Source organism: Zophobas morio, unplaced genomic scaffold (genome assembly GCF_036711695.1).
Source record: "Zophobas morio isolate AGI-343-1 ecotype UQ-CSIRO unplaced genomic scaffold, CSIRO_AGI_Zmor_V1 ptg000012l, whole genome shotgun sequence".
Lineage (NCBI taxonomy): Eukaryota > Metazoa > Arthropoda > Insecta > Coleoptera > Tenebrionidae > Zophobas > Zophobas morio.
The window spans coordinates 5,149,311-5,174,312 of NW_026972117.1; the positions used below are offsets into that span (position 1 = coordinate 5,149,311).

Consider the following 25,002-nt stretch of genomic DNA (forward strand, 5'->3'; position numbering starts at 1 on the left):
TTTTTAGACACCTCGTATAAGCAAATAAAAAAATATTAATCGAGTGATAAATCACAAGTATACACTCATCATAATTTGCACATTTACCATTTTTCAGCAAAAGTTTTTAGGTGACGTCATCAATTTTTTAGGGGGGATGAGCAAATACATTTTGATCAAAAATTTGCCATGCATTTATGATAAATCTTTAAAACACCTCCAAAGTGTTGTTTCTGATTAAACCAATAAAATAAATCCAGGCATTCATTAATTTTTTTAGTCACCCTGTATAAGCAAATCGAGATTAATCGAGAAATTGAGAAATCGAAAAATTCAAAAATTTATAAAAAAAATTAATCGTCGAAAAACTGAGAAATCGAAATCGAAAAATAGGAAATTCGCGAAATCGAAACATCAAAGTAAGATCGAGAAGTCGAGAAGTCGAAAAATTGAAAAATTGAGAAATGGAAGTAGCTAAAAATCGAAAAATGGGAGCATTTAAAATTGAAAAATTTTAACTTTGAAAAAAAAACGATAAATCGAAACAAAAAGTGAAGAATCTAAAATTTAAAAATTCGAAAAATTGAAATTCTAAAAACGAAAAGGGGAAAAACAATTCGAAAAATTGAAAAAACGAAAAATGTAATATATTCAAAAAGTCGCAAAATTTCGAAAAATCGAATAAGTAAAAAATAAAAAAAAAATGTCGAAAAATCTAAAAATTTAAAAATCGAAATCCATATTGAAAAATCCGAAAAGTTAAACATTGAAAATTTGAGAAATCGAAAAATCCAGAAATTTATATAAAAAAATGAATTATTGAAAAACTGGGAAATCGAAATCGAAAGATTGGAAAATCGCAAAATCGAAACATCAAAAAAAAGATCGAAAAGTGGAGAAGTGGAAAAATCGAAAAATTGTGAAATGGAAGTGGCTAAAAATCGAAAAATTTGAAAATTCAAAATGGAAAAGTCGAAACATCGAAAAACTGAAAAATTAATTTCAAAAAAATGAAAAACCGGGAAATTTATAAACGAGAAGGGGAAAAATCGAAAGAAAACCGTTAAATCGAAAACTGAAAAATCAACATATCAAAAAAATGAAACATTATTCCGAAAAATTGAAGAATCGAAAAATGAGAATCTGAGAAATCGAAACAAAAAGTGAAAAATCTAAAATTTAAAAATTAGAAAAATTGAACATTTACAACAGCGAAATCAAACATCAACGAATCGAAAAATTAAATAATTGAAAAATCGAAAAATGTAAAATTTAAAAAGTCGCAAAATTTTGGAAAATCGAAATATATATTGAAAAAAAAGATCCCAAAACTTAAACATTGAGCATTTGAGAAATCGAGAAATCGGAAAGGCGAAAAACAAAAAGTCGAAAAAAAAAATTAATTGAGAAATCGAAAAATCCAAAAATTTATATAAAAAAAATGAATTATTGAAAAACTGAGAAATCGAGGAAACGAAATCGAAAAATTGAAAAATCCCGGAATCGAAACATCAGAATATCAAGAAGTCGAAAGTGGCTAAAAATCGAAACATCGAAAAATTGAAAAATAGGAAAATCTCAAACTGAAAATTTTTAACTCACTGAAAAATCGACATCAAAAAATTAAAAAATTATTCCGTAAAATTGAAGAACCGAAAAATCTAAAAATCGAAACAAAAAGTGAAAAATCTAAAATTTAAAAACTCGAAAAATTGAAAATTTACAACATCGCGAAATCAAAACATCCACGATTCGAAAAATTAAAAATTGAAAAATCGCAAAATGTAAGATATTTAAAGTCACAAAAATCCAATAAGTAAAAATTAAAAAAAAAAAAACAAAGTCGAAAAATCTAAAAATTTAAATTACTGATTTTAGCAACCGACGTACACTCTAAAAAAATAAAGGGCGGGGTGGGTGGCGCTAGTACTTGTAAAGATAAGACTGATTTTAGCAAATCATATATCCTTTAAGAAAATAAGAGGGTGGGAGGGTGGGGCTTGTATTTGCTAAAATAAGGCTGATTCTGGCAAGTGATATACGCTCTAAGAAAATAGAGAGGGTGGGTGGGTGGGGCTAGTACTTTGAAAGACAAGACTGATCTTGGTAAATCATATATCCTTTAAGAAAACAGCGGGCGGGTGGGCGGGGCTTCTACTTCCTAAGATAAGAATGATTTGGACAAATTATATATCCCTCAAGAAAATAGAGGACGGGTAGGCGGCGTTAGTATTTGTAAAAATAAAACCGATTTTGGCAAATCATATATCCTTTAAGAAAACAGAGGGCGGGTGGGCGGGGCTTCTACTTCCTAAGATAAGAATGATTTGGACAAATTATATATCCCTTAAGAAAATAGAGGGCGGGTAGGCGGGGTTAGTATTTGTAAAGATAAAACTGATTTTGACAAATTATATATCCTTTAAGAAAACAGAGGGTGGGTGGGCGGGGCTTCTACTTCCTAAGAGAAGACTGATTTTGGCAAATGATATATCCTCTAAGAAAATAAAGGGCGAGTGGGTGGGGCAAGTACTTGTGAAGGTAAGACAGATTTTGGCAAATGATATATTCTCTAATGAAAGAGAGGGTGGGTGGGCGGGGCTAGTACCTGCTAAGATAAGAGTGATTTGGGCAAATGAGATACTCTCTAAGAAAAGAGAGGGTGGGTGGGTGGGGCAAGTACTTGGAAAGATAAGACTGAGTTTGGCAAATCATATATCCTTCAAGAAAATGGAGAGGGTTGGTGGGTGGGTGCAGTATTTGTTAAGATAAGACTGATTTTGGCGAATCATGTTTTTTAAAAAAATAGAGGGTGGGTGGGTGGGGCTTGCATTTGCTAAAATAAGACTGATTCTAGCAAGTGATATATCCTCCAAGAAAACAGAGAGGGCGGGTGGGTGGGGCTTGTACTTCTTCCTAAGACACGACTGATTTTGACAAATGATATATCCTCTAAAAAAATAAAGGGCGGGTAGGTGGGGCTAGTACTTGTAAAGATAAGAGTGATTTTGACAAATCATATATCCTTTAGGAAAATAGAGGGCGGGTGGGTGGGGCTAGTATTTGTAAAGATAAAACTGATTTTGGCAAATTATATACGTTTTAAGAAAATAGAGGGTGGGTGGGCGGGGCTAGTATTTACAACTGAAAACACTTTAGCACTTTTGAACTTCACTTTACGAAAACCCAGAACAAGCTAATTGATACATAACTTTAAAGCGTCTGCGAAATTTCGAAGCATTCAGTTTTGCAGATTCAAAATTAAACTGCAAAATGTTGTTTTATAGTTCTGATTTTTTTTTTTTCAAAAATCTGGACGTTTCGGGTAAAAACTCTGTTGAACCAATCTAAAAAAAGAGGTTAAAGTCGTTTCGTTGACCAGTAAAAAGACCGGCGAACTTTATTTTACATATACATAGTTTAATGAAAAGTTTAAAATATATTGTGAACGGAATCAAACACTAAAAAAAAAACAAAAAAAATATATAAACAATTAATAATATATAATTTAAATATTTTTGAGAAAAAAATTGTTTAAAAATAGACACACAAGAAAAATAATGCATAAGATATGTAACAAGAGGTCAAAAAACATTTGATAGAATAAAAATAAGACAAATTTGCTGATCAAAATAGCCTTTATAAAAGAAAACAAAAAAAAAAAACAAAACAAAACCCCATTTAAAATTATTGAAAACTTCTAACCTTTAGGCTTCGTCTTCTGCTACAATTGAGCGAATTCCCTCATCTTCATGTACGAACCCACTGCAACAAAAAACACATGAAAAAAAATTCAATTCAATTAAAATGAATGAAACGTTTTGCTGATTTAGTGAACAATAACGATAACTGATTTCTCCCTTAACATCCGTATTTTTATATTAATTTAGAATAAAACGATATAAATATAATGCAACACTTACCCTTTAAATCCTGATTTCCTTTCATTCCGCGCCGACCCTTGCAGCCTCCTTCCTCATGGGCACATCACAACACTCACTCTTCACTTTAAGCCCGAAACGAGATTATTTTTGACAAAAATAAAACACTTAAACAAACAAATTTGCGCCCCGCATACGCCGTCAACAGAATCGAAACCAACTGAACTCTTTGCGTAACACGAAAATGAACAAAAAGTTCTCGCCGCGCCTTATCAGACATTTTTTGCAGACTTTTTATTCATGGACGCATCACACAGGAAAATGAATCTTAATTACTCTTAAAATACCGCAATTTCGAAAATATTTTATTGTTCGTAGTTAGTAAATTTTGTCATTCAAGAAACAAGCGCAAGAATAAAATCATTGAAATGCTTATGTACTTACCTTGAAGAAGTCGACTTTGCAGAGTATTTAGTCGGACTTTTAAAACTAAACAAAAAAATATTTGCATGTCAAAATCGAGTGAAAGAAACCCTGGAACACGATTTATAGATCAAACCAGTTTTCAGGCGACAAAATTAGTATAAAAATCAAATTATAATAAGTTAAGCAAAGTCAGTTGTGACGCTGCAACCCACAACACACGTGTTAGTTCGGTTATGTGTCAATTGTGACGCTGCAACCCACAATACACCCTCTAGTAAGTTAGAAACTCGTGCTAAAAACACTACAATAATTACCACAACGGCATTAATAACCCCCAGACTTTTTTTCCAGTACGACGCAAAAATCGTCGTCTATTAATTTCTAAAATTAAACGTACACTCCGCCTCACGAGACACCAATTAATGCAAATACTTACACACTCATTCTCATCATAAATAGCCATCTCTTCTCCACCATCCTCCTTCTCCAAACTAAAGTCAACAAGCACAGAAAGAAGGAATTAAGACCTCGCCCGGTGTTAAAAGTTGATTAAGCTCAGCCACAAGTTTAAATAAATACGAACCTTGTGTGAAGGTGCTGCAGCTGCACCTGGAAGTTGTCCACTTGCTCCTGCAATTCGTCGTTGCTTCTCTGGAGCTTCCTTATGGTATTGGACGCAGTGTCCAGCTCGTCCTCCGCCACCGCCAGGTCGCGCTTGAGTTCCTCGACCCGACTCCTCAGCTTCTTCACTTCGGATTCGTATTGTTCGGCGCGGCGAACGGCGTGTGCGAGCTCGGTGATTTTGTCTTGGACCATTTTTTTTAGTTTGTTTTGGGAGTGCCGCAGTTCTGAGATTTCCTAGACAATGGGGTGAAATAACACCTTGGTTAAGTAAGTATACTATAGTTGGACAACCTAATACAAATTTTACTGCACCTAAATAGGGAGCTTTGGGACAAGGAATCAATCCAGGGGGCGCGCTTGGGTTTATTTTACTCTACATCAGATGGCGCCATCAAACATCAGCAAAAGCAAACACTCTTCACTCTGCTCTTTAAATATTTCGATTTTTTAATTTTTCAAATTTCACGTTTCTAAATTTTCAGTTTTCTAAAGTATATTTATTTCTTTTTCCATTTCTCGACTTCCTAAAGTTTCGATTTTTCACTTCTTCAATTCTTCAATTTTTCGATTTTTTAAGCTTACGTTTTTTCGACTGTTTTTTAGTTTTTCGATTTCTCAATTTTCCAATTTTTTAATTTCTCGGTTTTTTGGATATTTCTTTCAGTTATGAGATTTTTCAATAATTCGATTTTTCGAATTTTCGACTTTTGAATTGATGGATTTTTTGATTTCTCGATTTTTTACTTTTTGGATTTTCAATTTATTGTTAAACTTTACATTTTTTACAGTTTTTAAAATTCTAGGTTTTTCGATATCTCGAGTTTTCAGTTCTTCTATATTTCAATTTTTCAACTTTTGGAATTTTTTCATTTTCGTTTTTCCAGTTTTTCCTTTTTAAAATTTTTCGATTATTCAATTTTTTGATTTCTGAATTTATCGAATTCAGATGTTTCGTTGTTTTGATTGTTCAAATTAATCAATTTTTCAATTGCTTTTCGATTTCTCGTTGTCTCAGTTTTGAATTTTGCGATGTTTCGATTTTTCGATTTCTCGGTTTTTCGATTTTTTACTTGTGGGCTTTTCAATTTCTCGATTTTCCAATTTTTCAATGTTTCGATTTTTTAGTTATCCGATTTTTCAATTTTTTAAATTTAATTGGATTCTCCATGCTTCAATTTTGCAATTTTTTGATTGTTCAATGTTTTAAATTTTAGATTTTTCGATTTGTCAATTCATCTATTTTTGATTTTCCCACTTCTCCAAGTTTCAATTTTTCAAATTTTGACTTCGTTAAATTTTCAGTTTTCCGATTTCTCAATTAATCTATTTTTGATTTTCCCACTTCTCCAAGTTTCAATTTATCAATTTTTGAATATTTCTTTCAGTTTTGAGATTTTTTAATTTTCGATTTTCCAGTTTTTCTGTTTTAAAATTTTTCGATTATTCAATTTTTTGATTTCCCAATTTATCGAATTCAGATGTTTCGTTGTTTAAATTGTACAATTTCTCGATTTATCAATTTTTCAATTGCTTTTCGGCTTCCGACTTCTCAATTTCTCGATCCTCCGATTTTTCGATGTCTCAGTTTTTGAATTTTTCGATGTTTCGATTTTTGGATTTCTCGGTTTTTCGATTTTTTACTTTTGGGCTTTTCAAATTCTCGATTTTCCAATTTTTCAATGTTTCGATTTTTTAGTTATACGATTTTTCAATTTTTTAAATTTAATTTGTTTCTCGATGCTTCAATTTTGAGATATTTTAATTGTTCAATGATTTAAATTTTAGATTTTTCCATTTTTTCGAATTTTTGAATTTTCAGTTCTTCAGTATTGCTATTCTTCAATTTTTCAAATTTTGACTTTGTTAAATTTTCAGTTTTCCGATTTCTCAATTAAACTATTTTTGATTTTCCCACTTCTCCAAGTTTCAATTTTTCAATTTTTGAATATTTCTTTCAGTTTTGAGATTTTTCAATATTTCGATTCTTCGACTTCTAGATTTGTCGATTATTCAATTTTTTGATTTCCCAATTTATCGAATTCAGATGTTTCATTGTTTAAATTGTTCAATTTCTCGATTTATCAATTTTTCAATTGCTTTTTGACTTCCGACTTCTCAATTTCTCGATCCTTTAATCTTTCGTTTTCTCGATGTCTCAGTTTTTGGATTTTTCGATGTTTCGATTTTTGAATTTCTCGGTTTTTCGATTTTTTCTTTTGAGCTTTTCAATTTCTCGATTTTCCAATTTTTCAATGTTTCGATTTTTTTGTTATCCGATTTTTCAATTTTTTAAATTTAATTGGATCTCTTGATGCTTCAATTTTGCGATTTTTTGATTGTTAATGTTTTAAATTTTAGATTTTTCAATTTCTCGATTTGTTGAATATTCAGTTCTTCAGTATTTCTATTTTTCAATTTTTCAAATTTTGACTTTGTTAAATTTTCAGTTTTCCGATTTCTCAATTAATCTATTTTTGATTTTCCCACTTTTCAAAATTTCGATTTTCCAATTTTTCAATGTTTCGATTTTTTAGTTATCCGATTTTTCAATTTTTTAAATTTAATTGGATTTCTCGATGCTTCAATTTTGCGATATTTTAATTGTTCAATGTTTTAAATTTTAGATTTTTCTCACTTCTCAAAGTTTCTATTTTTGAGTTCTTCAAATCTTGGATTTTTCGACTTCGCTTTATTGGTTTTTCCATTTCTCAATTTTTGGATTTCTTTCAGTTTTGTGATTTTTCAATATATCGATTCTTCGACTTCTAGATTTTTCGATTTTTTATTTTTGGATTTTCGGTTTTTCTTTTTTTGAACTTGCGATTTTTCAATTTTTCGATTGACTTATATTTCAAATTCTCAATTCAACTTTTCCATATTTTAATATTTCAGTTTTTAAATTTCTAGATTTTTCGATTTCTCGAGTTTCCAGGTCTATATTTTAATTTTTCAATTTTCAGAATTTTTAAATTTTCGATTTTTCAATTTTTTGAGATCTCGATTTATTTGGATGTTTCGATGTTTTGATTGTTCAATTTCTTGATTTCTCAATTTTTCCACTTTTAACTTTTCAATTTTTGGATTTTGGCCTATTTCGGTTTCTCAATTTTTCGATTTCTCGACTTTTCGACTCCTCGATTATTGGTCTTTTCATTTTTCGATTTCTCGATGTCTCAGTTTTTGAAGTTTACGATGTTTCGATTTTTGAACTTTCCAACTTTTTAAATTTTCGAATTTCGATTTCTCGATTCGTTGATTTTTCAGTTTTTCGATTTTTAATTTTTGATTTTTTAATGTTTGGATTTCTTCATTGTTCAATTTTACGGTACTTTAACTTTTCAATTTTGCGGTACTTTAACTTTATCAATTTTTCAGTTCTTCAATATTTTTTAATTTTTAAATTTTGACGTTTCTGAATTTTCAGTTTTCGAATTTCTCAATTAACCAATTTTTTAGATTCCCATTTCTCCAGTTTACAAAGTTTCGATTTCTCAGTTCTTCAATTTTTCGATTATTCAGGTTTTTTATTTTTCAATTTTTGGATATTTCTTTCAGTTTTGAGATTTTTTAATATTTCGATTCTTCGACTTCTAGATTTTTCGATTTTTTATTTTTGGATTTTCAGTTTTTCTTTTTTTAAACTTTAGATTTTTCAAATTTTCGATTGTTTCATATTTCAATATCACAATTTTTCAATTTTTCCATATTTTCATCTTTCAGTTTTTAAATTTCTAGATTTTTCGATTTCTCGAGTTTCCAGGTCTATATTTTAATTTTTCAATTTTCAGAATTTTTAAATTTTCGATTTTTCAATTTTTTGAGATCTCGATTTATGCCGATGTTTTGATTGTTCAATCTTCCGATTTCTCAATTTTTCCAGTTTTAACTTTTCGATTTTTCGACTTCTCGACTTTTCGACTCCTCGATTTTTGGTCTTTTGATTTTTCGATTTCTCGATGTCTCAGTTTTTGAAGTTTATGATGTTTCGATTTTTGAATTATCCGATTTTTCAATATTTCAACTTTTTAGATTTTCGAATTTCGATTTCTCGATTCGTTAATTTTTCAGTTTTTCGATTTTTTATTTTTGATTTTTTAATGCTTGGATTTCTTTATTGTTCAATTTTACGATATTTTAACTTTTCAATTTTTCAGTTTTCGAATTTCTCAACTAATCTATTTTTTTATATTCCCATTTCTCCAGTTTCTAATGTTTCGATTTTTCAGTTCTTCAGTACTTCAATTTTTCGATTATTCAGGTTTTTTACTTTCCAATTTTTGAATATTTCTTTCAGTTTTGAGATTTTTTAATATTTCGATTCTTCGACTTCTAGATTTGTCGATTTGTTATTTTTGATTTTCAGTTTTTCTTTTTTTAAACTTGCGATTTTTCAAATTTTCCATTGTTTTATATTTCAATTTCTCAATTTTTCAACTTTTCCATATTTTAATTTTTCAGTTTTTAAATTTCTAGATTTTTCGATTTCTCGAGTTTCCAGGTCTATATTTTAATTTTTCAATTTTCCGAATTTTTAAATTTTCGATTTTGGCCAATTTCGGTTTCTCAATTTTTCAATTTTTCGACGTCTCGACTTTTCGACTCCTCGATTTTTGATTTTTCGATTTCTCGTTGTTTCGATTTTTGAATTGTCCGATTTCTAATTTTTTATTTTTTGATGTTTGGATTTCTTCATTGTTCAATTTTACGATATTTTAACTTTTCAATCATTTTTAAATATTCCGAAGTTGAGAAATTTTGAGTACTATTTTTACAAGCAAATTCTAGAGGACAAAATTGGAAAAAAAAACCTCTTTCAGTAAGATGCTCGGAAAAATGTAGAAAATTTTATGAAGCGCTTTTGAGCTTTTGAAAAGTTTATCTAAAATTCCACAAAAAATTCTGATTTATTCGTGATTCGAAAAATATAGCCTGTTTATAGCCCCAGAGGAAAATTACGAAATATTCGATTCAACAACAATTTTAAAAATGGTGGAAATTTTCGAAAAAATGAACCCGAAATCTCTTTGCATGTGGTCCAAAAAATGTCGAAAATTTCATATTCAAAAATTGAGCTTTTGGAAAAGTTAACAAAAAATTCACACAAAAATCTAACAGATCTCGTGTTAATTCGAAAAATATGGCGTATCTATGGCCCCGGAGCAAGATTTTCGAAATATTCGGTTTGGAATCATAAAATTTGTATATTTATACCGAAAATTCTGGAAAATATGGGGATTTTCAAAGAAATGTCGAAAATAACTTCCGGAGGTCGAAATCGACAAAAAAATCTCTGTAGGTAATTTTTGAAAATGGTTGATGAAAGATCGAAAATTTCTTAACTTGGGCGTATCAAAAAATTAAGTTTTTGGAAAGTTGCCAAAAATCTGAGAGAAAATTCTAGGATATGGAATTCGAATAGCTGAAGATTTTCCAAATATTCGGTTTACAAAATCTCAAAAATTGTCATATTTTTACTATTCTGAAAATTTCTGCAAATATCTCTTTAATTTTCAAAACTGCTCGGAAAAATGCAAAAAATTGCATAAATTGAAAAATTGAGCTTTTGGTAAAGTTGTTTAAAACTGCGACGTGATACGAAAAATTTTGAAATATTCGGTTTGAAATACAATTTTTGCAAATCATAAAGTTGCTACATTTTTGCTGAAAATTCTGGAAAATGGCGGGATTTTCGGTGAAATGAAATCGAAAATAATATCTTCCGGAGGTAGAAATCTACTAAAAAAATTTCCGTAGGTAATTTTTGAAAATGGTTGATGAGAGGTCGAAAATTTCTTAACTTGGGCGTATCAAAAAATTAAGTTTTTGGAAAGTTGAAAAATTGAGCTTTTGGTAAAGTTGTTTAAAACTGCGACGTGATACGAAAAATTTTGAAATATTCGGTTTGAAATACAATTTTTGCAAATCATAAAGTTGCTACATTTTTGCCGAAAATTCTGGAAAATGGCGGGATTTTCAGTGAAATGAAATCGAAAATAATATCTTCCGGAGGTAGAAATCTACTAAAAAAATTTCCGTAGGTAATTTTTGAAAATGGTTGATGAGAGGTCGAAAATTTCTTAACTTGGGCGTATCAAAAAATTAAGTTTTTGGAAAGTTGTCAAAAAATTGACAGAAAATTCTAGGATATGGAATTCAAATAACTGAAGATTTTCCAAATATTCGGTTTACAAAATCTCAAAAATTGTCATATTTTTACTATTCTGAAAATTTCTGCAAATTGAAATCAACTCAAATATCTCTTTAATTTTCAAAACTGCTCGGAAAAATGCAAAAAATTGCATACATTGAAAAATTGAGCTTTTGGTAAAGTTGTTTAAAACTGCGACGTGATACGAAAAATTTTGAAATATTCGGTTTGAAATACAATTTTTGCAAATCATAAAGTTGCTACATTTTTGCTGAAAATTCTGGAAAATGGCGGGATTTTCAGTGAAATGAAATCGAAAATAATATCTTCCGGAGGTAGAAATCTACTAAAAAAATTTCCGTAGGTAATTTTTGAAAATGGTTGATGAGAGGTCGAAAATTTCTTAACTTGGGCGTATCAAAAAATTAAGTTTTTGGAAAGTTGTCAAAAAATTGACAGAAAATTCTGGGATATGGAATTCAAATAACTGAAGATTTTCCAAATATTCGGTTTACAAAATCTCAAAAACTGTCATATTTTTACTATTCTGAAAATTTCTGCAAATGGAAATCAACTCAAATATCTCTTTAATTTTCAAAACTGCTCGGAAAAATGCAAAAAATTGCATAAATTGAAAAATTGAGCTTTTGGTAGTTGTTTAAAACTGCGACGTGATACGAAAAATTTTGAAATATTCGGTTTGAAATACAATTTTTGCAAATCATAAAGTTGCTACATTTTTGCTGAAAATTCTGGAAAATGGCGGGATTTTCAGTGAAATGAAATCGAAAATAATATCTTCCGGAGGTAGAAATCTACTAAAAAAATTTCCGTAGGCAATTTTTGAAAATGGTTGATGAGAGGTCGAAAATTTCTTAACTTGGGCGTATCAAAAAATTAAGTTTTTGGAAAGTTGTCAAAAAATTGACAGAAAATTCTGGGATATGGAATTCAAATAACTGAAGATTTTCCAAATATTCGGTTTACAAAATCTCAAAAACTGTCATATTTTTACTATTCTGAAAATTTCTGCAAATTGAAATCAACTCAAATATCTCTTTAATTTTCAAAACTGCTCGGAAAAATGCAAAAAATTGCATAAATTGAAAAATTGAGCTTTTGGTAAAGTTGTTTAAAACTGCGACGTGATACGAAAAATTTTGAAATATTCGGTTTGAAATACAATTTTTGCAAATCATAAAGTTGCTACATTTTTGCCGAAAATTCTGGAAAATGGCGGGATTTTCAGTGAAATGAAATCGAAAATAATAATTTCCGGAGGTAGAAATCTACTAAAAAAATTTCCGTAGGTAATTTTTGAAAATGGTTGATGAGAGGTCGAAAATTTCTTAACTTGGGCGTATCAAAAAATTGACAGAAAATTCTAGGATATGGAATTCAAATAACTGAAGATTTTCCAAATTGACAGAAAATTCTAGGATATGGAATTCAAATAACTGAAGATTTTCCAAATATTCGGTTTACAAAATCTCAAAAATTGTCATATTTTTACTATTCTGAAAATTTCTGCAAATGGAAATCAACTCAAATATCTCTTTAATTTTCAAAACTGCTCGGAAAAATGCAAAAAATTGCATAAATTGAAAAATTGAGCTTTTGGTAAAGTTGTTTAAAACTGCGACGTGATACGAAAAATTTTGAAATATTCGGTTTGAAATGCAATTTTTGCAAATCATAAAGCTGCTACATTTTTGGTGAAAATTCTGGAAAATGGCGGGATTTTCAGTGAAATGAAATCGAAAATAATATCTTCCGGAGGTAGAAATCTACTAAAAAAATTTCCGTAGGTAATTTTTGAAAATGGTTGATGAGAGGTCGAAAATTTCTTAACTTAAAAAATTAAGTTTTTGGAAAGTTGTCAAAAAATTGACAGAAAATTCTAGGATATGGAATTCAAATAACTGAAGATTTTCCAAATATTCGGTTTACAAAATCTCAAAAATTGTCATATTTTTACTATTCTGAAAATTTCTGCAAATTGAAATCAACTCAAATATCTCTTTAATTTTCAAAACTGCTCGGAAAAATGCAAAAAATTGCATACATTGAAAAATTGAGCTTTTGGTAAAGTTGTTTAAAACTGCGACGTGATATGAAAAATTTTGAAATATTCGGTTTGAAATACAATTTTTGCAAATCATAAAGTTGCTACATTTTTGCTGAAAATTCTGGAAAATGGCGGGATTTTCAGTGAAATGAAATGGAAAATAATATCTTCCGGAGGTAGAAATCTACTAAAAAAATTTCCGTAGGTAATTTTTGAAAATGGTTGATGAGAGGTCGAAAATTTCTTAACTTGGGCGTATCAAAAAATTAAGTTTTTGGAAAGTTGTCAAAAAATTGACAGAAAATTCTAGGATATGGAATTCAAATAACTGAAGATTTTCCAAATATTGGGTTGACAAAGTCTCAAAAATACTTTAACTATTCTGAAATTTTTCAGTTCTTCAATTTTTTTTTAATTTTTAAATTTTGACGTTTCTGAATTTTCGAATTTCTCAATTAATCCATTTTTTTATATTCCTATTTCTCCAGTGCTTCAATTTTTCGATTTTTTAAGTTTGCGATTTTTCGACTCTGCTTTTTTCACTTTTCGGTTTCTCAATTTTTTAATTTTCTAATTTTTGGATATTTCGTTCAATTTTTCGATATTTGAGTTTTGGGATTTTTTAGTATTTGATGTTTTAACTGTTTTATGCTTTGATTTCTCAATTTTAACTTTTTTAATTTTTAGATTTTTCGATTTTTCAATTAACCGATTGTTCAATTTCTCGATTTTTAAATTTTACATTTTCCAATTTTTATTTTTTTACTAACTACCTTATCGACATCACGTGCTTGCAGACTATCTTTACCCCCTTTCGTAAGGTACCGCCACTTCATAGTGAAGCGAGTGAGATGTAAAATATAGGTTCATTCTTTTCTACAAGGGAAAATGATTCTCCCTATAGGTTGTCCAACTATAATCTACTTAAACAATGGTGGTACTAAAACGGCTTACTTTATTTTTGTCTGAGAGTTCTTGCTGCAGGTGGCGCACTTCCGCGTCCGAATTCGACAGAGGGCGCCCTTTTCGCTCCATTCGCTCTTGCATGTCCCTGAGCTCAGATCGCAGCTTCTTGTTGTCCCTTTCTAGGGCCAGTTTTTCGGTTTCTAGGCGCTCGCGTTTGCCCCATTCAGCGGCGTTTTCGGCTTGCAGCCGTTCAAGCTACAATCAACAATTTTGTGGTTTAAGACCCACCAAAATTGTAAAAAAAGTACCTCGGCTCTGAGATCGTTGAGTCTTTTATCCATTCCCTCCCTCGAGTTCGCCTCGTCCTGCAAGTCCGCCCGGATCAACCGGATTTCTTCCTGGTGCTGATCCTGCAACGACAGCAAGTCCCGCGCCGCCTCCTGCCGCGCCTCCCTCAACTCATCGCACTTGTCCTTGACTTCTTGCAACTCAACTGTTAACTTATCAATAACCCTATGCAACTGACTCTTTTCTCTACAAAAAAAAAAAATACAATTTAAATCACGAAGACACGAAAGTCGAAACCTACTCTCTCTCGACCTGGAGCGTCTTCGTCGCCTCCTCCAGCCTGAGTTGAAGCATTGATAGCTTCTGGATGACGTAGTCCTCATCGAAATCGTCCCGATGAGTGCTACTTTTCTCACTTTTTTGCACCCCGTTTAACAGTTCACTGTCCGTTTTTTCCTCCAGGGAGTCTTTTAGTTCTGTGACGTACCTAGGGACGGCCCCCTGGAGGATGTAGTCCTCGATGCAGCCTTCTTGGAGGGCGGTTTCGCATTCGAGTTGGTGGGGGGCTCCGTTTTCGCGGTCTCGCGCCGGAGATCCATTGCTCTGACTAGAAAAACAAATATTTTTGCACCTTCCTAATTAACTATCGTAATAATCTCCTAAAGAGTATCGTAATGCAGTCCATCCGGCGAATTGATACTTCTCGACGTTTTATGACCTCTAGAGTACGAAGAAATAGATCTCCCTTTTCAGTTTATCTGTCTGTCCGTTTGTCTGTCTGTCTGCCGTCATTGATTTTTATTAGACAGATAATCTCCGAAAGTACTAGGCCGATTGTTGTCAAATTTTGTATTTATATTAGGGATATCATATAGATGGTAAAACGCTAACCAAAATTAAATTTTTAATGAAAATATATCTGCTTATCCGCTCCAAAAAATTAATAACGTCAGCTCAAAATTTGGCCGAATAAATACCAATTCTACCCAAAATGTGCAACATATGATGCCAAACTCAGTCTTATCTTAGTAAGTACTAGCCCCGCCCACCCGCCCTCTGTTTTCTTACAGGAGACATCATTTGCCAAAATCAGTCTTATCTTAGCAAGTACTAGCCCCGCCCACCCACCCACGCTCATTTTATTCTAAAGACTAATTTTACCTCTGTTCATTATGGGATCCACTTAATAGCAGACCAGATAAAATGAATCACTGAAATGGAAGGCTAACCGTATTTATTTTTGTTATATTATTTACTTTAAGATTTATTTCTAATTTTAGCAGAAAAAAATGAGAGAACGGGTGGGTGGGCGGAGTTCTGTTTGATTTTTTTCCTGTAAACAATAGCCCCGACTATCTGCGCCTCCTCTCCATTCTAGTGACTATTCTTAATATGGTTCAGTTTTATCTTAGTAAGTACTAGCCCCGCCCACCCACCCTTTATTTTCTTAGAGGGTATGTCATCTGCCAAAATCTGTCATAATCTTAACAGGTGCTAGTCCCGCCCACCCGCCCTCCGTTTTCTTGGAGGGTATGTAATTTGCGAAACTCAGTCTTATCTTAGCAAGTACTAGCCCCGCCCACCCACCGACGCTCTTTTTATTCTAAGGAATAATTTTTCCTCTGTTCAGTATGGGATCCATTTTCTAACAGACCAGATAAAATGAATCACTGAAATAGAGGCGGGGTGGTTGGGCGGAGTTAAATATGTTTTTCTGTAGAGTGACAGTGGGAAAAAAGACTAACCGTATTTTTTTTTTGTTGTACTATCTACTTTAATATTTATTTCTAACTTTAGAAGAAACAATGAGAAAACAGGTGGGTGAGCGGGGCGATTCCGATGAATTTTAAATTTATTAGTGACACTTGTTACACATTATAATCGTAAATTTTTCAATACTTGTGATTTATAAATCGGTGTTGCATTTCACCCTCAGCATCCACATTTTTGGAAAAATGAAATCAAAATTGTACAACAAAATTTTACAATTTAATTTTCGAATTGCAAAATTTAATGCTTTGAAATCTTTCTCAATTTTTCAATTTTTTGATTCTTCAATTTTTCCTTTTTGTCAATTTTTGTTTTAAGTTTTCGATTTCTCAATTAATCGATTTTTCGATATTTAGTTTTGGGATTTTTCAGTACATATTTAGATTTTTTAAGTTTTCGATTTTTTGATTTTAAATTTCTCAATTTTTCGATGTTTCGGTTACACGATTTTTCAATCTTTCGATTCTTCAATTTTTCGATTTTTTAAATTTTAGATTTCGGGATTTTTAAAATTTTTGATTTCTCGATTTTTCAGTTCAATTTTTCGATTTTCCAATGTTCAAATTTCTCGATTTATCAGGTTTTTGATTTTTGAATTATTCGATTTTTTAAATTTCCGATTTTTTCTTAGACTTCTCGATTTTCCATTTTTTGGGATTTTTCCATATTTCATATTTTTCGAATTTAAGTTTTTGGATTTTTCGCTGTTGCGATTTTCCGATTTTTCATTACAACTTTCAAGTCTTCAATTTTTCGAAATTTTAATTTTTACATTTTTTAAATTTCCTGATTTTTGAGTTCTTTAATTTTGCAATTTTTCGATATTTCACAGTTTTTGAATTGTTCAATACATATTTCGATTTTTTAAATTTTATTTAGATTTTTTGTGGTTTCGATTTCTCGATTCTTCAATCTTTCGATTCTTCAATGTTTGATTATTTTAATTTTTCGATTTATTGAATTTTAAGATTTCCTGATTTTTCAATTTTTCAATCCTTCTATTTTGTGATTTACCATTGTTTAAATTTTTCGATTTATCAGATTTTTGATTTTTCAATTGCCCAATTTTTTAATTTTCGATTTTTTGACTTCTAGACTTTTCGATTTTCCATTTTGCGATGTTTCTACTTTTGAGATTTTTCGATATTTCGATTTTTTTTAAATTTTAGATTTTTCGAATTTAATTTTTTGGATTTTTCGATTTCTCTATTTCTTTCGAGTCTTCAGTTTTTCCATTTTTTAAATTTTAGATTTCCCGATTTTTGAGTTCTTTAATTTTTTAATTTTTCGTTTAGTCAGGTTTGATTTTTAAATTTTTCGATTTCTAAATTTTTAAATTTTCCAATCAACTTTCAGTTTTGGGAATTTTAATGTTTGCGATTTATAGATTTTTCAATTTTTCGATATTTCAGTTTTTGAATTTTTCAATATTTCGATTTATTAAATTTTAGATTTCTTGAGTTTTAAATTTTTCAATCCTTCAATTTTTCGATTTTCCAATGTTTAAATTTTTCGATGTATCAGATTTTTGATTTTCGATTATTCGATTTTTCCTTAGACTTCTCGATTTGCTAGTTTTCAATGTTCCAGTTTTGGGATTTTTCCATATTTCAATTTTTTTAATTTTATATTTTTCGAATTTAATTTTTTGGATTTTTCGCTGTTGCGATTTCCCGATTTTTATTACAACTTTCCAGTCTTCAATTTTTTGAAATTTTAACTTTTACATTATTTCAATTTCAGATTTCCTGATTTTTGAGTTCTTTAATTTTTCAATTTTTCGATTAATCAGGTTTCAGATTTTTCAATTTTTCGATATTTCAGTTTTTGAATTTTTCAATACATATTTGGATTTTTTAAATTTTATTTAGATTTTTTTGTAGTTTCGATGTCTCGATTTTTCAATCTTTCGATTCTTCAATGTTTGATTATTTTAATTTTTCGAATTATTATATTTTAAGATTTCTTGATTTTTCAAATTTTTCAACACTTCAATTTTTCGATTTACCATTGTTTAAATTTTTCGATTTTTCGACTTTTAGACTTCTCGATTTTCCTTTTTGCGATGTTTCTATTTTTGAGATTTTTCAAAATTTTGATTTTTTAAATTTTAGATTTTTCGAATTTAATTTTTTTGATTTTTCGATTTCTCTATTTTTCACTACGACTTTCGAGTCTTCAATTTTTCCATTTTTTAAATTTTAGATTTCCCGATTTTTGAGTTCTTTAATTTTTCAATTTTTCGATTAATCAGGTTTGATGTTTCAATTTTTCGATTTCTAAATTTTTAAATTTTCCAATCAACTTTGAGTTTTGGGAATTTTCATGTTTGCGATTTATATATTTTTCAATTTTTCGATTTATTAAATTTTAGATTTCTTGACTTTTCAATTTTTCAATCCTTTAATTTTTCCATTTTCCAATGTTTAAATTTTTCGATGTATCAGATTTTTGATTTTCGAATATTCAACTTTTTAAATTTTCGATTTTTCGAATTTAATTTTTTTGATTTTTCGATTTCTCTATTTTTCACTACGACTTTCAATTCTTCAATTATTCGATATTTTAATTTTTAAATAAATAAATAAATAAATAAATAAATAGAACTTTATTCCAACAGACAATTAGTCTATAGTGGAAACAAATAACATAAACAAAAGTATTCAGAGAAAAAAACATCAAAAATATAAATCTTACTATTTTTAGATTTTCTAAAATTTTTCGATTTATCAGATTTTCGACTTAAATTTCTCGATTTTCCATTTTTCGATGTTTCAGTTTTGAGATTTTCCAATATTTCGATTTTTTATAAATTAAAGATTTTTCGAATGTAATTTCTTTGATTTTTCGTTTTTTCTATTTTTCATTACGACTTTCGAGTCTTCAATTGTTCGAAATTTTAATTTTTCCATTTTTTAAATTTCAAATTTTCCGATTTTTGAAATTTTCGATTTTTCGACTTTTAGACTTTACGAATTTGATTTTTTCGATTTCTCGATTTTTCATTACAACTTTCGAGTCTTCAGTTTTTCGAAATTTTAATTTTTCCATTTTTTAAATTTCAGATTTTCCGATTTTTGAATTCTTAAATTTTTCGAATTTTCAATGTTTAAATTTTTCGAAGTATCAGATTTTTGATTTTCGATTATTCAATTTTTTAAATTTTCGATTTTTCGAATTTAATTTTTTTTATTTTTCGATTTCTCTATTTTTCACTACGACTTTCGATTCTACAATTATTCGATATTTCAATTTTTCGATTTATTAAGTTTTAGATTTCTTTATTTTACAATTTTTCAATCCTTCAATTTTTCGATTTTCCATTTTTCGATGTTTCAGTTTTGAGATTTTCCAATATTTCGATTTTTTATAAATTAAAAATTTTTTGAATGTAATTTCTTTAATTTTTCGATTTTTCTATTTTTCATTACGACTTTCGAGTCTTCAATTGTTCGAAATTTTAATTTTTCCATTTTTTAAATTTCAAATTTTCCGATTTTTGAGTTCTTTAATTTTTCAATTTTTTGGTTTTCCAATTTTTCAATTTTTCGATTTATTGATTTTTCAATTTTTCGATATTTCATGATTGTTTAATTTTTCAATATTTCGATTTTTTAAATTTTATTTTGATTTTTTGTTTCGATTTCTCGATTTTTCAATCTTTCAATTTTTCGATTTCCCAATGTTAAAATTTTTCGATTTATCAGATTTTTGCTTTTTCAATTATTCGATTTTTGAAATTTTCGATTTTTCGACTTTTAGACTTCTCGATTTTCCATTTCATTTTGCGATGTATCAGTTTTGAGATTTTTTTAATTTTAGATTTTACGAATTTAATTTTTTCGATTTTTTCGATTTCTCGATTTTTCATTACAACTTTCGAGTCTTCAGTTTTTCGAAATTTTAATTTTTCCATTTTTTAAATTTCAGATTTTCCGATTTTTGAATTCTTAAATTTTTCGAATTTCCAATGTTTAAATTTTTCGAAGTATCAGATTTTTGATTTTTCGATTTCTCTACTTTTCACTACGACTTTCGATTCTTCAATTATTCGATATTTTAATTTTTCGATTCATTAAATTTTAGATTTCTTTATTTTACAATTTTTCAATCATTCAATTTTTCGATTTTCCAATGTTAAAATTTTTCGACTAATCAGATTTTCGACTTTTAAATTTCTCGTTTTTTCATTTTTCGATGTTTCAGTTTTGAGATTTTCCAATATTTCGATTTTTAATAAATTAAAGATTTTTCGAATGTAATTTCTTTGATTTTTCGATTTTTCTATTTTTCATTACGACGGTCTTCAATTGTTCGAAATTTTAATTTTTCCATTTTTTAAATATCAGATTTTCCGATTTTTGAGTTCTTTAATTTTTCAATTTTTTGGTTTTCCAATTTTTCAATTTTTCGATTTCTAAATTTCTCAATTTTTCAGTCTTTTGGTTTTGGTAATTTTAAAGTTTTCGATTTATTGATTTTTCAATTTTTCGATATTTCATGATTTTTTAATTTTTCAATTTTTCGATTTTTTAAATTTTATTTTGATTTTTTGTTTCGATTTCTCGATTTTTCAATCTTTCAATTTTTCGATTTCCCAATGTTCAAACTTTTCGATTTATCAGATTTTTGGTTTTTCAATTATTCGATTTTTGAAATTTTCGATTTTTCGACTTTTAGACATTACGAATTTGATTTTTTCGATTTCTCGATATTTCATTACAACTTTCGAGTCTTCAATTGTTCGAAATTTTAATTTTTCCATTTTTTAAATTTCAGATTTTCCGATTTTTGAGTTCTTTAATTTTCGATTTTTTGGTTGTCCAATTTTTCTTGTAGATTTCGAGCTCTGAAACTCACTTCCGGCTTTCTTTCTTTGATACCTGCAACCGTTGAAATATCGAAATTTTTAAATTAAAAAAAAAACATACTTTCGCACCGAATATTTCGAAAATTATTAAAATTTTATATTAGCAGCATCATCTGCCGACATCACGCAATTTTATAACTCCATATGTTCGGTAAACGGAATTTAGTTGACCACATAATATTCAAGCACAGTGCACATTTAAGCCACTTAGTGACGCACCCAGTCAATAACTCCTGAATTTATATGTATATTATATTTTATAAGTTTAGAAAAAGAATCTGTACACTGTTATTATCCTTTAATTGCTATAAACATTGGGTTATTTTTTGTTAATATTTACTGTTTAAACATTCCATTGTTTATGTCATAGAGTAACATTTAAATCAAGAACAATTTTTTTTGTTCTACCACAATGAATCAATTAATTCCTATTAAAGATTCTAACCACGAAATAGGTGTTAGTGCCACTCACAGTACCTGAAAGCGAAATCCTTGAGGGGGTCCTCCCCCAGCGCCTCAAAAATCTGACTATCAAACTGCCCGGCATGCTTCAGCAGCAGCAGATGAATCTTCTCGATCTCCTTCTTCAACTGGTCGTTCTGCACCTCCAGCTCCTCCTTCTCGCGCTTGTACGTGGCGCTGTCTTTGGCCGTCGAGTCCAGCTTGGTCCGCAGCTGCTTGCACTCCTCCCGGGCCTTGTTCCTCTCGTTCCGGACCTTGCTCCACTTCTCCCGCCAGTTGGCCGTGCAGTCCGACCACCACCTCATCGTCTTCTCCATCTGGGCGGCCCGCCCCCGGGCCTCCTCCAGCTCGCGCTGCCGCAGGGCCTGCAAGATTTCCAGGAATTCGGTTTCTTCGCGTTCTGCGTACATGGTGCTGCGGAAAAAGTGGTTTACCTCATTTGCTTCCCACTCGGTGATGTCCGCGATTCTGGAGGATGTGATGGAGGCTGTGTCGTGATCTCGGCCGTGGTGACGCCGCGAGGAGGTTCCGCTGGTTGTGCTTTGCGACATCTTGGGGGTGCATTCACATATTTTGGGGCGGGTGGGGCGGTTTTCGGGTCAGACTGGGCAGCTGCGGGGGTTTGCGAGAGAAAACATTTTTAGGAGTGACTGTGGCAACTGACAGTTGGTTAACCTCACTTTTGACAGTTTGGCAGAGTTTTGACAGCGGCGGTGTGGGTTGGGGAGGGGTCGGAAGCGTACAATTTGTATACAAATACGAATTTTGCCCTAATTACGCGCAAATTTAGATCTGAAGCCTTAAATGATATTGAAAGAAATAGTTCGCTATAATGTAACTAAAATAAATAGGTTCATTCCATTTTTACAAAACTTGGAGATATAGGCAACCAGATATACACCGACGAAGCAAATACATATGTGATCCTTCATAAGTTTTAAATTCGTCGCCACTGAAATATCGAAAAATTAAAAACGAAAGAAAAATTTAAGAATCGAAAAATTGAAAATTCCCCAAACTAAAACATCTAAAAATTGAAAAATTAACCTTGAAAATCGAAAAACTGAAAATGCGAAAAACTGAAAAATTGAAAATTCGAACATTGTAGAATCGAAAAACCGAAAATTGGGAAAATCAAAAATCAATTAATCCAGAAATTGAGAAATCGAAAAATTGAAAATTTAAAAATGTCACCAAGTAATTGAAAAACTGAAAATCGTAAAAATCAAAAAACTGAAATCTCGAAAAATTGAGGAATGGAAACATGACGAAATCGAGAAACCAAAAATTAGAAGAATTGAAAAATGTTAAATATAAAAAATCGAAAAGTTGAAAAATCCAAAATTTAAAAATCGCGAAAGTTGAAAAATTGGAAAATTGAAGAATAGAAGAACTGAAAAAATGGGTATTTGAAAATTCCAAAACTGAAGTGACGGAAAACTAGGAAATCGAATCATTGAAATATCGAAAATCGAAAAATTGGAAAATTCAAAAGCCGAAAAGTCGAAAAATTGAGACATTGAAATGTTCAAAAACTGAAAAATCGACACTCGAGATATTAAAACATTGAAAAATCGAGAAATGGAAGTGAGAAGTCGAAAAATCAAAATAGGCCAAAGTAGAAAAATCGAATAGTTAAAAACTCAAAAATCGAAAAGTTTGTCGACATTTAAAAAGCATCGAAAAATCGAAACATCAAAATCTCAATAAACAGAGAATTAGAAAAATTGAAAATTCAATAAATCTAAAAACCGAAAAATTGAACAATCGAAAAATAAAAAATTGAAAAATACAAAAACCGAAAAATCTAAAACCGAGAAATTGAAAAATTGAAACATCGAGAAATCGAAACAACAAAAAGACTGAAAAATTTAAAAACAAAAAATACGAAAAATCGAAATATTGCAAAATCCTAAAACTGATATATGAAAAAATTGAGAAACGAAAGAAAAATTTAGAAATCGAAAAATTGAAAAATCCCAAAACTAAAACATCTACAAATTGAAATGTGGAAAAATTAAAAATTTGAGGAATACAAAAATCCAAAAACTGCAAAATTGAAAAATCAAAACAGGCCAAAATCGAAAAATAAACCATGAATATAAAAACTGAAAACTCGAAAAATCGAAACATCAAAATCAAGAAATCCAAAATTGAAAGATTGAGAAACCGAAACATCAAAAAAATTTAAATATATAAAAATAAAAAATACGAAAAATTTAAAAATCAAAATATTGCAAATAATGAAATATCCAAAAATTAAAAGACGAAAGATAAATTTAAGAATCGAAAAATTAAAAATTTCAGAAATCGTTTTTTAGAATTTGTAATTTACAGGGTAGAAAAAACTTGTTGGTAGGTAATTACCTTAAAAATTTGCCAAAATCGGTCTTATTTTAGCAGATACTAGCCCCGCCCACCCGCCCTCGCTTTTCTTAGAAGGTATTTCATTTGCCCAAATTCAGTATTATCTTAGCAGTACTAATGGCTAGATTTAGACAAAATTTTAGGTGGACTTTAAGATTATCCTGTAAATAATGAAAATCCAACCAAAATTTGTCTGTTCAGTCCCATAAAAAAATTGTAATTTGAGAATTTTCAATTTCTGTGGTAATCTACATGATTAAACTTTTTGAAACTTAAATATCGATTAAAAACAAAATTCAAGGTTTGGGAAATATGATAGCGTTTTTTAGAATTTGTAGTTTACAGGGTAGAAAAAACTTGTTGGTATTTAATTGCCTTAAAAATTTGCCAAAATCGATCTTATTTTAGCAGGTACTAGCCCCGCCCACCCGCCCTCGCTTTTCTTAGAAGGTATTTCATTTGCCAAAATCATTCTTATCTTAGCAAGTACTAATGGCTAGATTTAGACAAAATTTTAGGTGGACTTTAAGATTATCCTGTAAATAATGAAAATCCAACCAAAATTTGTCTGTTCAGTCCCATAAAAAAATTGTAATTTGGGAATTTTCAATTTCTGTGGTAATCTACATGATTAAACTTTTTGAAACTTAAATATCGATTAAAAACAAAATTCGAGGTTTGAGAAATATGATAGCGTTTTTTAGAATTTGTAGTTTACAGGGTACAAAAAACTTGATAGTTGGTAATCGCCTCAAAAATTTGTCAAAATCGGTTTTATTTTAGCAGGTACTAGCTGAGAATTAAAAAAATTGAAAATTTAAACCTTGAAAATCGCAAGAAATGGGAAAATCAAAAATCAATTAATCCAGAAATTGAGAAATCGAAAAATTGAAAATTTAAAAATGTCACTAATTGAATAAGTGAAAAATTGAAAAACGTAAAAATCGAGAAACTGGAGAGTCGAAACACTAAAAAATCGCAAAACTGAAATCTCGAAAAATTGAGGAATGGAAAGATGAAGAAATCGAGAAATCGAAAATTTGAAGAATCAAACAATGTTAAATATAAAAAATCGAAAAACTGAAAAACCAAAAATTTTAAAATTCGAAAAATCGAAAAAGAAAAGAATTCTAAAATTTTCAAAATTGGAAAATTAAACTATAGAAAAATCAAGGAATGGAAAAACTGAAAAATCGAGAAATAGAAACACCTA

General features: G+C 29.7%; 1 protein-coding gene across 3 annotated transcripts in view; it reads right to left on the bottom strand.

Annotated features, from left to right (window-relative positions):
* The window catches only part of LOC135127677 (coiled-coil domain-containing protein 102A), a 28,066-nt gene extending 5,955 nt beyond the window's left edge, over positions 1 to 22,111 (bottom strand). Inside the window, exons 1-8 of one of the 3 annotated variants that reach the window (XM_064054218.1) lie at positions 21,857 to 22,111; positions 21,438 to 21,787; positions 14,622 to 14,927; positions 14,341 to 14,566; positions 14,081 to 14,287; positions 4,870 to 5,144; positions 4,723 to 4,777; positions 4,601 to 4,667 (exon numbers count right to left, since the gene is read on the bottom strand). In XM_064054218.1, the coding sequence (XP_063910288.1) occupies positions 4,611 to 4,667; positions 4,723 to 4,777; positions 4,870 to 5,144; positions 14,081 to 14,287; positions 14,341 to 14,566; positions 14,622 to 14,927; positions 21,438 to 21,787; positions 21,857 to 21,973 (1,593 nt within the window). In that variant the 5' untranslated portion in view covers positions 21,974 to 22,111 and the 3' untranslated portion in view covers positions 4,601 to 4,610. The remainder of the gene's footprint in view (positions 1 to 4,600; positions 4,668 to 4,722; positions 4,778 to 4,869; positions 5,145 to 14,080; positions 14,288 to 14,340; positions 14,567 to 14,621; positions 14,928 to 21,437; positions 21,788 to 21,856) is intronic. The other 2 variants (XM_064054220.1, XM_064054219.1) reach the window with 2 other exon arrangements.
* Between the last annotated feature and the right edge of the window lie 2,891 nt (positions 22,112 to 25,002).